This window comes from Triticum urartu, chromosome 7A, assembly GCF_056163025.1.
Source record: "Triticum urartu cultivar PI428250 chromosome 7A, HENAU_Tu73, whole genome shotgun sequence".
NCBI lineage: Eukaryota > Viridiplantae > Streptophyta > Magnoliopsida > Poales > Poaceae > Triticum > Triticum urartu.
In genome coordinates this window covers 18,750,603-18,765,725 of record NC_141879.1, presented here as the reverse complement: position 1 = coordinate 18,765,725, position 15,123 = coordinate 18,750,603, and the positions used below count along the sequence as shown (strand labels likewise).

Genomic DNA, 15,123 nt, shown 5'->3' with positions numbered 1-15,123 from the left:
GTCTCTCTTATGGGGAAATGTAGTCTAGTGCTTCCATGAGCCATAGTAGTCCGCTACAGCCCGGTTCATCGGAGTCCTGCTAACCCAGCACTACTGCTCCGGAACACTTGACTGGCCGGCATGTGTTTCACTTTGTTCCTGTGTCTGTCCCTTCGGGGAAATGTCACGCGGTGACATCCGGAGTCCTGCCTAGCCTGCTACAGCCCGGGTTCCCGGAGTCCTGTTAGCCCAGTGCTACAGCCCGGATTCACACGCTGCTGACCGACATGCTCGATGTTGATTCATGTATGCCTGTCCCCATAGGTTAGTGCCGCTTTGGGTTCACGACTAGCCATGTCGGCCCGGGTTCTCTGTCATATGGATGCTAGCGACACTATCATATACGTGAGCCAAAAGACGCAAACGGTCCCGGGCCAGGTAAGGTGGCACCCGTGGGAATACCGTGCGTGAGGCCGCAAAGTGATATGATGTGTTACATGCTAGATCGATGTGGCTTAGGATCGGGGTCCTGACAGTATTAATGCCTCTCTATTCACAAATAGGTATATGCTCATTTTAAATCTTCTCCCATTAATACAGATCTAACTTCCATAAGTGCATTAATGCAACACATCCTGATAATGGATATCCAAATAATTAGATTACAGATATGTGAGTGTTGATTTTAGATCTCCTGGTATCAATACTTCTAATTTGCGTAGATGTGTTCAATACATCATTTTATATGACTGATTTCCATCTTTATGTTATCTTTAGAGTCGATCAAGTTGACCCTCATCAATTTAATGGTTGCACAAAATTTTGTTTACAACTTTGAAGTTGCTCATCTCTTGACCGATATTTATAAATAATTCCTCAAGGGAGAACCATAAATTAACTTTGGTATAAAATATCAATATCCTCAATTAGAAATAGTTATTTCTAAGTCAAAATTGTAAGATAGGTCCACCTCTACAACAGCCGTATGCCCCCCTTGTGAATATCCAATAAAGAAAATTTTCTTTTGGCTCTACGTCTAATCCACGCCCCTCTCTCTCTCTCTCTCTCCCACAATGCGCTTGGAGGAACCAAGTGTTTTAACATGGCATCAACATTTGTGGCCTTGTGGGTAGATCAAACGGCATGAACTTTCCATACGAACAAGGCACCAATAGGACTACAAGGCTACCAAGTATATAGATTGCTGCATCTGATGCATGAAGTTGATGCTGCATATTTGCAGTAGTGGAGGAATTGGACAGTAAATGGAATTACATGAAAAGAACCCACGAGTCACGGAATTACATCTCTTTATTGCATAAAAACTAACACCATATTAATCACGAACATTATATGGTGCAAGCAAGTTAGTGTTGAGGTAGACCAGCATGCGCAGCTCCTCATTTTCTTTGATCAGCGCCTTCGCCCATGGCATATCAGCAAGCTCAGACAAGCACTCATTAAGAGTATGCTCTGCCAGATCCACACATTGGGGCATATTCGAGGACTTCATCCCACCCTTTTCAGCTTGGTATTCCCTAATGATGGCTTCACAGATGTTAAGGGTGCTCAACACGGTCTCATAGTCCACCACACAAAAACGGAGAGCATGCATCATAATTGTGCCTTTCTTGGCATTTTGCAGCATTTTATTGACATCAACGCCAACCTTAGTGACATGTCCCTTAAAGATATCAATGGAGACAAGCACCAAGTCAAGGAGGTTCTTAGCCTTGGCACTCCGATTGTCGAACTGGAGGGTTGACAAACAGAATGCCTCTGTGATGTTGTGCCAGTAGTCGGAGGCGTTCTTGCATGCTTCCACTATGAGGTGTGTCGCCTTGGGTTTGCCACTGACAGAGCCATTGGCTTGAGTAGCGGTGGCAGTGGAAAGGAGCATGAAGACTATCGCAGAGAAGATGATGGAGGTAGGCGGCATTGTTGCCATCCCTACAAGGCTAGCTAGAAACCTTGAATTGTAATGAAGCAGAGGGAGGTAGAGATAGATGGATATGGAAGGTTGTGTGAGAGTAGAGATGGATGGATGGATGGAGGTTGAGCTTTATTTATAACATGTGCAGTGAGATTTCATAAATGCAGTATGTAGCTAGAACATGGATATCTATCTATATCTATACCTATCTATCTATCCATCTATTTATCTATCTATATCTATATCTATACCTCGATATACCTATACTAATTATAGACTCCCTAAAAAGTCTGATGTTAATCAGAAAATATAAGTCGTTCATCTGGTAGGAACGAGGTATTACGGTGTTTTTTTTGAAATAAAACATCCTCTTTATTTATTAGTAATAATGGTTACATCGTCTATAAGAAAATTTACAATATCGTTCATAGGTTCCTCAAACCAATCCCTTGTTTCAGAAAATTTAGCTACTCTAGCAATTTCATGAGCTACTTTATTTGCCTTCCTATTACAATGTTCAAATCTAACTAACGGAAAATCACAAGCCATAAAATAACAATCATCAAACACAGCTGCCGCCGCTCCCGCTGTATGTCCTCCATTCTTCATCGTGTCAATTACTTCCATATTGTCGGAGTTAACAACAATTCGGTTGCTTCCCGCCTTTTGTGCAAGTAATAAGCCAAAACATAGTGCCATGGCTTCTGCTGTTAAAACATCTGCACACCAATCCATCTTCCAATTCCCTCCAACAATAAATCTTCCTTTATCATCTCTAAGTACAGCTCCCGCTGTGCCTCTAAGCATGTCTTGATCGAAAGAAGCATCGACATTTAATTTCACAAAACCTAGAGGGGGTCTCGTCCATCCCTCTATTTTATTTGTTGCCTTGGAGGATTGGGCAATAACATAGTTCGTCGTTATAGCACGGGCTCCCATCGAAATTTGGTATGCATCTTGGGTCTTCCCCTAATGGACTAGCGAACGTCTTTCCAACCATAAATACCAGGCTGTTACAGCGATCAGTTCGCGAACATTCTGTATGCCCACTGTAGATAGCTCATGTTCTGGCATAAAAAGTAGAAATTCAAGTACTGCCTCTCCCGCACGATCGAACGCACAGGCTTTTTTAATGGCTTCGTGCAATCCCAGTTTCTCCCACACCTCTTTTGCCTTTTGACATAAAAATAATAAGTGTTTAGTATCTTCATGCCCGTTCGAACATGATGGGCAGGTGGGCGAAACTTTCATATGTCTATTAGCAAGTGTAACACGACATGGGAGGGTTCCATGTAAGGTACGCCAAATAAAAATCTTCACTTTTGCTGGACAAGATAATTTCCAAATCTTGCTCCAAATAGTATTGACATTTATTCCTCCCATGCCATCTGAGTGTTGCAATTTCCTCCCATGTTGCGTTTTCCATTCCTCCAGATAAGCAGAACGAACCGTGAACAGTCCATTCTTTGTAAAGCTCCAAGCTATGAAATCCGACATGTCATACGTGGGGAGGGGGATCGTAAGCACCCTCTAGACATCAATTGGCCACAATGTTTGTCTTACCAAATCTTCATCCCAGCAATTGTTGATTGGATCTATAAGATCAGAAACTTTTGTTAGAATCTGCCCTCTTCTAGGAGTGATAATTTTCCTATTTGCCCCATTCGGGATCCATGCATCTCTGCAGATATCAATATTCCGTCCATTACCAACTCTCCAAATATAACCTTTTTTGAGAGAATCCACTCCGGCCATAATGCTTTGCCAAGTGAAAGAGGATCTTTTTTTAGACCCGCATTCATTAAATCTCCATCTAGAAAATATTTAGCTCTCAAGACGGTGGCACATAGGGAATCAGGGTTATCAAGCAGGCGCCACGCTTGTTTAGCTAATAAGGCCAGATTGAAACAATGTATGTCTCGAAAACCCATTCCTCCTTGGTCTTTTGGTACACACATCTTCCACCATGCCATCCAATGCATTCTCTTCCCACCAAAAATGCGACATCGCGTCAATGATTCGTGTACAAATCTTTTTCGGAATTTTAAAGACGGACATTGCATAAGTTGGGATAGTTTGTACAACCGATTTGAGAAGGATTTCTTTTCCTCCTGCTGATAGCAACTTTTCCTTCCAAGCACTGATTTTCATAACAATTCGATCTATTAAGAATTGGAAACAATCACTTTTGTCCATACCCACATTTGAAGGCAGACCCAAATATTTGTTATTGAGAGCTTCAGTCATAATGTTCAAAATAGTACATATATGCGCCTTATCTTCCACTTTCGTGTTGGGACTAAAAAATATACTAGATTTTTCAACACTCACCATTTGCCCCGATGCAGCACAATAAGCATCCAAAACTGCTTTCAACGCCTCCGCGTTCATGGAATTAGCTTGCATCAGGATTAATGAATCATCCGCGAATAGGAGATTTGAAATAGATGGGGCATCTCTGCTAACTTTAATTCCGGAAATACTTCTATTCTCCTCTGCATTATCTAAGAGTGCAGTCAGGCCTTCGTACATAACAAAAATAAATATGGGGAGAGAGGGTCCCCCTGCCTCAGTCCTCTAGATGGTTTGAAGCTCTCTGTTTCTTCCGTGTTAAAACGAACCCGATATTCCACCGATGACACACATTGCATAATTAAATTCATCCAATCCTGCTGAAAGCCTAGTCTCAACATGATTTCCTTTAAAAAAGGCCACTCCACTCGGTCATATGCTTTGTGCATGTCCAGTTTGATTGCACACAGGCCCTCTTTACCGGTCCTTTTATTTTTTATTTTGTGGAAACATTCATACGCCACTAAGATGTTATTTGTTATCATTCTTCCAGGCACAAAAGCACTTTGGGTAGGGCTAATAATATCTGGGAGGATTGTCTTCAAACGAGCAGCAATCATCTTTGAAATGACCTTATACACCACATTGCACAAGCTGATTGGTCTAAATTGAGTTACCTTTTCCGGGGAGTTAACTTTTGGGATCATTACTATTGTAGTATCATTCCAACCATCAGGTATAGTACATGTATTCATCGCTTGGAGAACCTCTTCAGTCAAATCATCCCCTAACATAGCCCAAAATCTCTTATAAAAAATGGCGTGAAGGCCATCTGACCCCGGCGCCTTTAAATCACCAATGTCAAAAAGTGCCTTCCTAACCTCTTCGGCCGTGTAGGGGCCGAGGTATTACGGTGTTGATTCACCTAGTAGAAATTCTCACGTTAATGAAGAAAAAGAAAAAATGTGAACCAGTTATCTCGTGCGGCCATGTTATTACGTCCAGCAACGGCGATTCTAATAGGGTGACTTCAACAGGCCAAAGCCTACCATACAGATTTTTCTTTTCTTTTACTACTACTTCTGTGCGATCTCAATAGCCCAACTTCTGGTACCATGTACACACGTACAGTGAACATGCAACAGGAGCACCGTGCCACAAGTAAAATGCGAATGCGCCCACGAGCCAAGCCGCCAACCCTAGTTGCAGACAAGTTCGGCGGGGGTTGCAACCTGCAGGAGATCGCCGGCTTGCCGGCAGTCGGGGGCGCACGTCGTGAGGCTGAGGGAGTCAGGGACGAGTTGTTGGGGGAGGGGGGCACCAGCTGGGTAACTGGACGGGATGCATCACCAAGAGAAGTGGGCACTGGTTGTTGACGTATTGGCAAATTCGTGAACTATTTGCAGTGAAAACTACTTGTCTATTATCTATTGTAATTACTAGTTCATGCACTATTAACTAATTTAGGTTTCGTTCTGTTAGTAGGACTAGCAAAAATGCCCGTGCGTTGCACCGGGGAATTTGTGCTTCGCTAGTCCAGCTCATGCGTCGGCAGGACGAGCCTGGAAAGCGCAAACTCCTCCTCGTCCCGACAAATAAGGAGCTCCTCCTCGTCCCATGGAACATCTCCCCAGTGTACCGGGTCATGATTGGTGGCTCCCGATCAGGAGAAAGAAAGCCGACAACGATGAGCTCGCCATGGACTTTAAGTGGCTCCACTATTCACGTCCTGTCAGGAATTGCCATTGTCAATTGGGGGAAATCCGTGAAAACCTCAGACATCTCATTTCCTCTTTCACCACGTCTCATATAAACCTGCAGAGCTTCAGAATTGTATTATTGCAGAGATTTTTAAACTCAGTAGACGGTATAGATATGGTACCAAGAAAATACTCCTGTCTCTCTTGAGTCTCTTCACTAAGGTGATCACCTTCGAAGTGCCTCACTAATGATATTTTTTCCACAACCAAAAGCACCAGGAATAGCATCATGTTCCTCCAACAATTGAGGGGAGAGATGCATCACACATGCTAGAACCATTTCAAAATAGATAAAATTGCAATTTCATGGTGTTGTCAGGAAATGAAAATTCAACATCTGTAAATGTTTGGTTATGTAAGAGCAGAAAACATGATAAATAAAAACACAAATCTTATTGTGGAAATTGAAGCTCAGATAATTTGTGGACAAACCTGTCCTGTAAGAAGAGGTGTATCCACACTGAGCTTTGATGCAGCAGGTATTCTGTACGAGCATGCCTTATATGCAGCTGAATAAGTTCCAAACATTAAGCTAGTAATTTAGTCCTCAAAAAAGTTATACAAAATAACTTCTTTAATTGAAGCATAGTAAATTACTTCTTGATGCCCTGAAATTCCAGCTCTAGAAATGTATCCTGCATACATAGCAACAGCAGTTTTTCCAACAAAGTTAAGCAATGGTAGAACGAATGTGAATAAATAAAAATGTGACAAAGTGATAGAGTCCACATAACCTGTAGGCTGTATTGACCCTCTGGAGCAATGTAATTTACTTTCCCGTGGAACCAAGTGAAAGGGCAACATGGTGGTTCATCAAATTATTCTAAAAAACAATCTGTCAGAGTCAGGAAACATTAGAATGTGCATCCGCTAAAAAAAGGAAACATTAGAATGTGCACACGGGTTAATAATGAAAATCTGACTTGTTTTTATTTTATTTTAAAAGCTCTCATTTCAATATCTTATCAAGTAGGTTCGCATACAGCAAGGTGCACAAAATCAGCTCTTACGGACTTTGTTTTTATCTATATATGAGATAAAAAATACTGAGTGGTACCTTATGCAATGTTGTACTAAGTAGGTCAAGAGTGATATCTGTACATGGTGATTATTTCCTAGACATTATGTCCCATAATGTATATAGGAGTGTGGTTTTCAGATGACAAACGATATAACCACAGTTTCAGCAAAGAAAGATGTGTCATAGACTCATAGTTCTTGCCACTAAAAATATTAGAGCTTGGGGTACCTATCTTGAGCAGAAGGCAGACACATTCAACTAAGTGAACGAATTTATGGGTCATCTTCATCCAATATGGTTAGATGATTCCTTACACTCGGTTTTTAGTTTTTCAAGGCAACAATCATAAGCACTATTTCAAATAAGAAATAGTGTCACACCAGTGTGAAAGACCTTTCTGACTAATTGTTGCAGGAATAAAAGAGATACATACACAAATTCATTCAACAAATAACAACTTCTACGTTTGCGTACTTCTGAACAAAATTTCATTGCCACGGCTACAAAGTTTGTCTAATCTAAGACTAATTGCCACACCAACCCAACAAATCTATTGGGAGATTAGATAAGGTATACGAAAGAAAGAAAAGCAAGACCAGGACAGAACAGCGCACCATGTTATTACACTTAAATCAGCAATTACTACTGCTGCTATCATCAACCCTTGCTATCTTAGAATTCTGTTTACTTGGATCGCTTGTGTAATGTTACTGTAAAGCTTCTAGAAATTGGCTGTGAGCAACAATCACCAAACAATTAAAAATGAACTATTTTTATATAAGTCTACAGATATATTTAGTGGCTCTTGCAGGTTTAATATTTTCAATATATCTATTGAGAAGCTTACAAAGATAATAATCATATCATACTAACTTCACTAAATTGGTTCACAAGATTGTATGGTGAGAACTAATAGGATTTATTTTACCTGGTTGAAGGCTTGAAGCACGCAACAAAATACTCCATGCATTTTCTTCAGGCAATTCATCAAACATTTGGTGTGTGCTCCGCCTATCATGAAACCGTAACTCGCATGTAGTAAAAGTCTCCCTAGTAATCAAACCTCCAATCTGCACATCATGTAACTTTGATGATTATGTAACAAACTACAAATTTCCTATTTTGTAGAAGACAAATCACAAGATTTGGTTGGCAGGCTTTCATGTTGGAGCTGCAGTTACGAAATCAGCAAGCTCGCTCTCTCCCTGCGCACGCGCACGAAAGCACGGCCGGACCAACAGATCGGACCACGCGCTCTCCAAACCTAAGGGGCAGAGTCCGACATTGTTGTGCGAGACAGAAGCTGCGTCACAAAATCAGGTAGAGGAGCTTGACCTTGGGCTGGTCGTGCGGGATAGCAGCAGCATCTGCCGCCTCAGGGCACTCCACCGGGGCGCCATAGCAATGGGAGGGCTCGGCGCTGTCGCGCGCCTAGCCTTCCACGGCGACATCGTCGTGAGCGTGGTGCGAGAAGACGGGTGTCTCGCCGTGCTCCATCCCCGCGACCTTAAGCCTAGACGAGCAACACCAGGGCGAGGGGGGCGGAGACGCTACGCGCGCAGCGTTAACCAAAGCCAAACCTTCCATCCATGGATCTGAACCGGGCAAAACAGAGCGAGTCATGGGCGCGGGCAAGGGAATAGCAACGGTGCTGGGCACAGAGCGGCGGCGGCGGCCATGAGAGAAGGAGAATTTTTTATGAGTACGGGAGGAGATGTTCTTTTTTTTAGACTGGGAAAAGGAGTTATTTTTTAGATATACAGGGAGAAGGAGACGAAGTGCGTCCATGGCCACCGGAATGTGTAGGTGACACGGGCCAAGCCCAATACAACGCACGGGGGTGGTGGCATGGTTCGTGGCCCACGAAACGGAACGCTATCTCGCGAAACGTTGTCTCTGCGTACTTGGGTAGATCTCAGCCGTAAATCTTATTGTAACATAGAATCAACGGATATAAAAGGATGACTTATGGAGAACTATGAAAGCCTCCGTCCTTTATTATTAGGTAAAGAATTCTATAGGATAGGATTTTCAACAAAAAATTTCTTTGGAGCCCTTTGGTTTGTAGGAATGGATTCCTATTCCTATGTAGGATAGGAATCAATCATCACATTTCAAAAAAAAACATTAGCCTAGACTCAATGAAAAAACATTAGCCTATACTCAAGGAAAAATATCGCTATTATAAACATAATTTTGTCACACACGTTCTAAATGTTTCAGAAGGTATGTAACTTGGTATATTATCATCTATTTTAATAGATGCCTTTACACCGTAATACTTTAATTTAGGATATGTGTGTCATGTATCCAAATCCATCCGTGTTGAGATAGTTGAGGGAATTCAATGCATTGTCCTCAAAAAATTATTCCAGCATTCCTAGCATAAGAAAGAAATCGAGGTTGATTTTAAATTACAAGCAAGAAAATGTATCGAAAATATGTCTCGCATTTCTTCTTTGCTTCCCAGATTTTGCTGCATCAGAACATGGCCAATGGACACTAAACCAAATATCCAAAGCTGCTGTTTGCAAAACATGATGTATACCACCGAAGCCGTTTGTAATAAGTTGATTTACTAGTCTAATTTTTTTGTGGGTGTAAAATGTGGTTTTGTTGTTGTACTCTATAACAGAAACAGTGTTCTCCTTGGCAGAATGCTACTGTTCTCCACTATTTTATTTAATTCTCTCCCGGAAGGCTTCATGTTGTTAACTGAAGTTTACATTTTTCATATACACTTTAATGAGCACAATTGATGAGATTTCACCCATTCTTAATTACGTGTATGCGCCCTATCAACAACATTTTCCTAAGCTACCAAGCGAATCCATATAGTCTCGCCTCTCATAATCTTTCCTCTCAAGTACATTGTTGTCATAGAAAAACAGTATGGCTTAGGTCGAGACCAGAGGTCGTATTAGACGCTGTTAAGCCTGATTGTACTTTGATTGAGTAATACAAGAATTATTTCCTCAAAAAAATACAGTTTAGTCCGGGGTCATTCCGGTCACAATGATCACCAAATTCAGAACTCAATGGTATATAGGCGATAGTGGAGTGAATCAGCAATAAATTCTCATGAACTCTCATCACCATGGTTCCATGGTTCCATTCAAATTTTCTAGCTCATAAAACTGTAATGTGGAGAGGAAGTCAACAGAAATAGTTACTTTGACGAAAGCATCATGGTAGGCAAGGGTGCATCGTACACTATAAGTTGGTAACTTGGCAAGAATATATGTCGTTTGTAATCTATACATGCTTACCTTGGAAGTTAAAACGACACATCACTACGGAATGACCTCCTTACTTCTAATGATTTTTTTTCAGTCTCTTCACTTTTCTAACAACATTTCCCAATGATATACATCCCCAAAACAATAACTATTTCGTATTTATAATCCTAAACTTTCATGATGTATTTAAATTCCAATAAGTTTTTGAGTGTAATATTTAATCTATATCCAATTTTTTCATCCGTTCACCGCCGAAAATAAATGTTTTCTATCCGAGATTGTACTAAATTCTTATGCGTTGTTTGATAGAAAAAAAATTCGTACGTGCGCCGTGCGCTATGGCCCAGCGAAACAGCCCACTTATTTTTCTGCCCACGCAGCTGGGAAAATTCTATTTTCCGCACAGGGCAACAAATAGTCTGAGTTTCGCATAGGACAACCAATAATGGGCTGGCCTATTTTTCTTTTTTTCTATGTTTTACTTCTATTTTTATTCTCCTTTCCCTATCTCTTTTTCCCTTCCAAGTTTATTTTTCTTTTAGAATTTATTTCGTAAATTAGAAGTTCCCAAAAAATGTTTAGAATTAAAAAAATTGGAAAATGTTCAGAATTCCAAAATTTTGTTGCTATTTTGAAAAATATTCGGAACTTGCAAAACGTTGCCCATTTTTTTAAATATTATTATTCAAAATTGTTCAATATTTCTAAAAATAAAATGGAATTTCAAAAAATGACCCAAATTTGATAAATATTTATTTTTTTAATAAAAATTTCAAAATTAGAAATAATGTTCATGTATAAAAGATACACATTTTCTAAAAATCTTATGAATTTTCAACACATGTTCCCGGTTTAAAAAAAGTTCACAAATTTAAATTATGTTCATGTTTTTATAAAAAAAGTTGATGTTTTTGGTAAATGTTTGTGATTTGAAAAGATGTTCCCTTTCATATTTCGTTCGCATTTTTTTTGAAAGTGTACAAAATTTTCAAAAAACTGTTCAGGATTTAAAAAATTGTTCATGTTTCCTAAAATATTCTGAAACTTCAGACCTTAAAATACCCTCGATTGAAAGGAAGAGTGGATTGAATAACTCATGAGCCTTCTCTGGCGTACGATGACATAACAAAACTTTTAAATGCCTCGATCAATGAATGGAAAAATATCTGACTGAACCCTTCACACGCGGCAAAACCGAGAAGCTAAATATTCCTTTTTCGTGTGCACACAAGGTTTTGGTTGCACATATAATTCTCACTACTTTAAATGCATACTATTTTATCTCTCGTTGCAACGCACCGACATATGTGCTAGTTATAATAATGTAAGGTTTATTGTGCTTAAGTGTAACATAGAGTGGCAGACATGTACGCTTTGATGACTAGTGTCACTAATCAACAACATATTCAGCCACGCTACATGAAATTTATACACTACCATTTCACTATATCTCAACCTATGTCTACCACCTATAACTATCTCCTCTTTTCTCTCTCTAGTGTTGACAACTACGCCTATGACTGACATGTCTATCTTCACCATCAAGCTCATTTTCTGCTGCCATCGCTGGTCATGCCGACGGTGGCAGGGAGAAGGGCAATACAGATATTGTGATGGAGGTGTGCAAGAATGTCTTATGTGAGCCCTTCAAGTTGGGCTTCTTGCAAGAATTTTGCGCATCAATGCTCCTGTCAGATAACCGGAGCACTGAGGCCAAGGATTGTCAAGACCTAGCACTCATAACCATCGATATACTCAAGGGTAGCGCAGCCGCCCTCATAGTCAAGGTGGACAAGATGCTATGCGAAGGCGGCGAGATTGCCGTAAAGGATGAGATAGCAGTGTGTGCCCTCAAGTTCTGTCAGGTGGACTATAGCGGCATGATGATTGGTGAGGACCCTTCGGATCTACCATGACACCATTCTGGTTTTCGTCTGCAAAGGCAAGGATGGGTCAAGACCCTCCAAGCTGCTCGAGTGCATTGAGAAGACATTTGACACCGTCAAGAACTACGCCGGGAGGTCCATAATACATTAGTGATGGGGATACTGGCCATGGAAAATGAAAAGCTAGAGAATTTGGCACTCGTCCTGATAGATCTCTTCTTCGATGGCAAGAAGGATGATCACTAGGAGCTAGCAATATCTATCATCGTGTTACAATTGGTTTTTTCTTGTTGTCATGAATTTTTACTTTCATTTGGGTTTAGGAAGTAAACAAAGCAAAATAAAGCATATAAGAAAGGGGCCCTTGTGTTCATACACAAGAACTTTCGGATCGTGATAGTCTATGTGTTTGTTTTTTTCATTGAGTGATAATATATGTGCTTGAAGCCCAACATGTATGTCTTTGTGCGGGCCATCACACCAAGCGTGACTCCACATGCTTATGTTTTTGTTTGACTTAGTTCGATGGGCTCTATTTTTTGTGTGTGTGTGAAGGGCTATATTAAGTGGGACGGACTCGAGAACCAATCTGTGGTTGAATGATTAGGACGATGGTTGTACCCCAAGTCCACCATGGGTCAAACTTTAGGTTTGACACATGGATGTCTCGTTAAGGCAGAATATTCTTTAAGTGGGAGGTGATGTTCCGATCGATAGAAGGGCACATGTGGTGACTTCGTCAATATGAAGATATGTCGCTTCAGTGTCTTGGAGATGCTCATAAAGGTAAGGTGTGCATGGGTGCGTTCATAGGATTGACTGTATATGAACGTCCGTATTTTGTTTCTCAACAATAAAGTGCGATAGAACGCTAGAAAAAGTTATTTATAAAAATTGAAATATACAACCAAGTCCTTGAGGGTGCCGAAGTCTTTATCCTTTTGCATCCACGGGCGGCAGGCCCGGGCCAAGGGGTGTGTGGCCGGTGCGCCCGCACAGGGCCCCCGGTTTTGAGGGGGCCCGTTTTTATGTGCTGGGCCCTACAGTCCAGCGCAGGAGCAAGCCCGATGATGTCTCTCTACGAGACGTGCGGCACCGGCATTTCCTATTTGGCGCTGCAGGCGCCGGTTTTCTACTGTTTTTGCTAACCGGCGCCTGCAGCAGATACTCGCGGGCCGGCCCATCTCGCCTCCGTTTTTCTGTTATTATTTCAACGCGCCAAAAAAACTGCGCTCGTGAAGGGAATCGAGCTGGGGAGCTCAGGGCTCTATTTTTTGTGTGTGTGTGAAGGGCTATATTAAGTGGGACGGACTCGAGAACCAATCTGTGGTTGAATGATTAGGACGATGGTTGTACCCCAAGTCCACCATGGGTCAAACTTTAGGTTTGACACATGGATGTCTCGTTAAGGCAGAATATTCTTTAAGTGGGAGGTGATGTTCCAATCGATAGAAGGGCACATGTGGTGACTTCGTCAATATGAAGATATGTCGCTTCAGTGTCTTGGAGATGCTCATAAAGGTAAGGTGTGCATGGGTGCGTTCATAGGATTGACTGTATATGAACGTCCGTATTTTGTTTCTCAACAATAAAGTGCGATAGAACGCTAGAAAAAGTTATTTATAAAAATTGAAATATACAACCAAGTCCTTGAGGGTGCCGAAGTCTTTATCCTTTTGCATCCACGGGCGGCAGGCCCGGGCCAAGGGGTGTGTGGCCGGTGCGCCCGCACAGGGCCCCCGGTTTTGAGGGGGCCCGTTTTTATGTGCTGGGCCCTACAGTCCAGCGCAGGAGCAAGCCCGATGATGTCTCTCTGCGAGACGTGCGGCACCGGCATTTCCTATTTGGCGCTGCAGGCGCCGGTTTTCTACTGTTTTTGCTAACCGGCGCCTGCAGCAGATACTCGCGGGCCGGCCCATCTCGCCTCCGTTTTGCTGTTATTATTTCAACGCGCCAAAAAAACTGCGCTCGTGAAGGGAATCGAGCTGGGGAGCTCAGGGCTCTATTTTTTGTGTGTGTGTGAAGGGCTATATTAAGTGGGACGGACTCGAGAACCAATCTGTGGTTGAATGATTAGGACGATGGTTGTACCCCAAGTCCACCATGGGTCAAACTTTAGGTTTGACACATGGATGTCTCGTTAAGGCAGAATATTCTTTAAGTGGGAGGTGATGTTCCAATCGATAGAAGGGCACATGTGGTGACTTCGTCAATATGAAGATATGTCGCTTCAGTGTCTTGGAGATGCTCATAAAGGTAAGGTGTGCATGGGTGCGTTCATAGGATTGACTGTATATGAACGTCCGTATTTTGTTTCTCAACAATAAAGTGCGATAGAACGCTAGAAAAAGTTATTTATAAAAATTGAAATATACAACCAAGTCCTTGAGGGTGCCGAAGTCTTTATCCTTTTGCATCCACGGGCGGCAGGCCCGGGCCAAGGGGTGTGTGGCCGGTGCGCCCGCACATGGCCCCCGGTTTTGAGGGGGCCCGTTTTTATGTGCTGGGCCCTACAGTCCAGCGCAGGAGCAAGCCCGATGATGTCTCTCTGCGAGACGTGCGGCACCGGCATTTCCTATTTGGCGCTGCAGGCGCCGGTTTTCTACTGTTTTTGCTAACCGGCGCCTGCAGCAGATACTCGCGGGCCGGCCCATCTCGCCTCCGTTTTGCTGTTATTATTTCAACGCGCCAAAAAAACTGCGCTCGTAAAGGGAATCGAGCTGGGGAGCTCAGGGCTCTATTTTTTTTTGTGTGTGAAGGGCTATATTAAGTGGGACGGACTCGAGAACCAATCTGTGGTTGAATGATTAGGACGATGGTTGTACCCCAAGTCCACCATGGGTCAAACTTTAGGTTTGACACATGGATGTCTCGTTAAGGCAGAATATTCTTTAAGTGGGAGGTGATGTTCCAATCGATAGAAGGGCACATGTGGTGACTTCGTCAATATGAAGATATGTCGCTTCAGTGTCTTGGAGATGCTCATAAAGGTAAGGTGTGCATGGGTGCGTTC

The 15,123-nt window shown here is 42.1% G+C and overlaps 1 protein-coding gene across 1 annotated transcript; it reads right to left on the bottom strand.

Annotated features, from left to right (window-relative positions):
• Positions 1-1,225: 1,225 nt before the first annotated feature.
• LOC147957046 (uncharacterized) lies at positions 1,226-2,030 on the bottom strand. Its single transcript, XM_087536076.1, has one exon. It carries the CDS (start codon positions 1,925-1,927, stop codon positions 1,316-1,318), a length of 612 nt encoding a protein of 203 aa, XP_087392202.1. The 5' UTR covers positions 1,928-2,030; the 3' UTR covers positions 1,226-1,315.
• Positions 2,031-15,123: the final 13,093 nt, after the last annotated feature.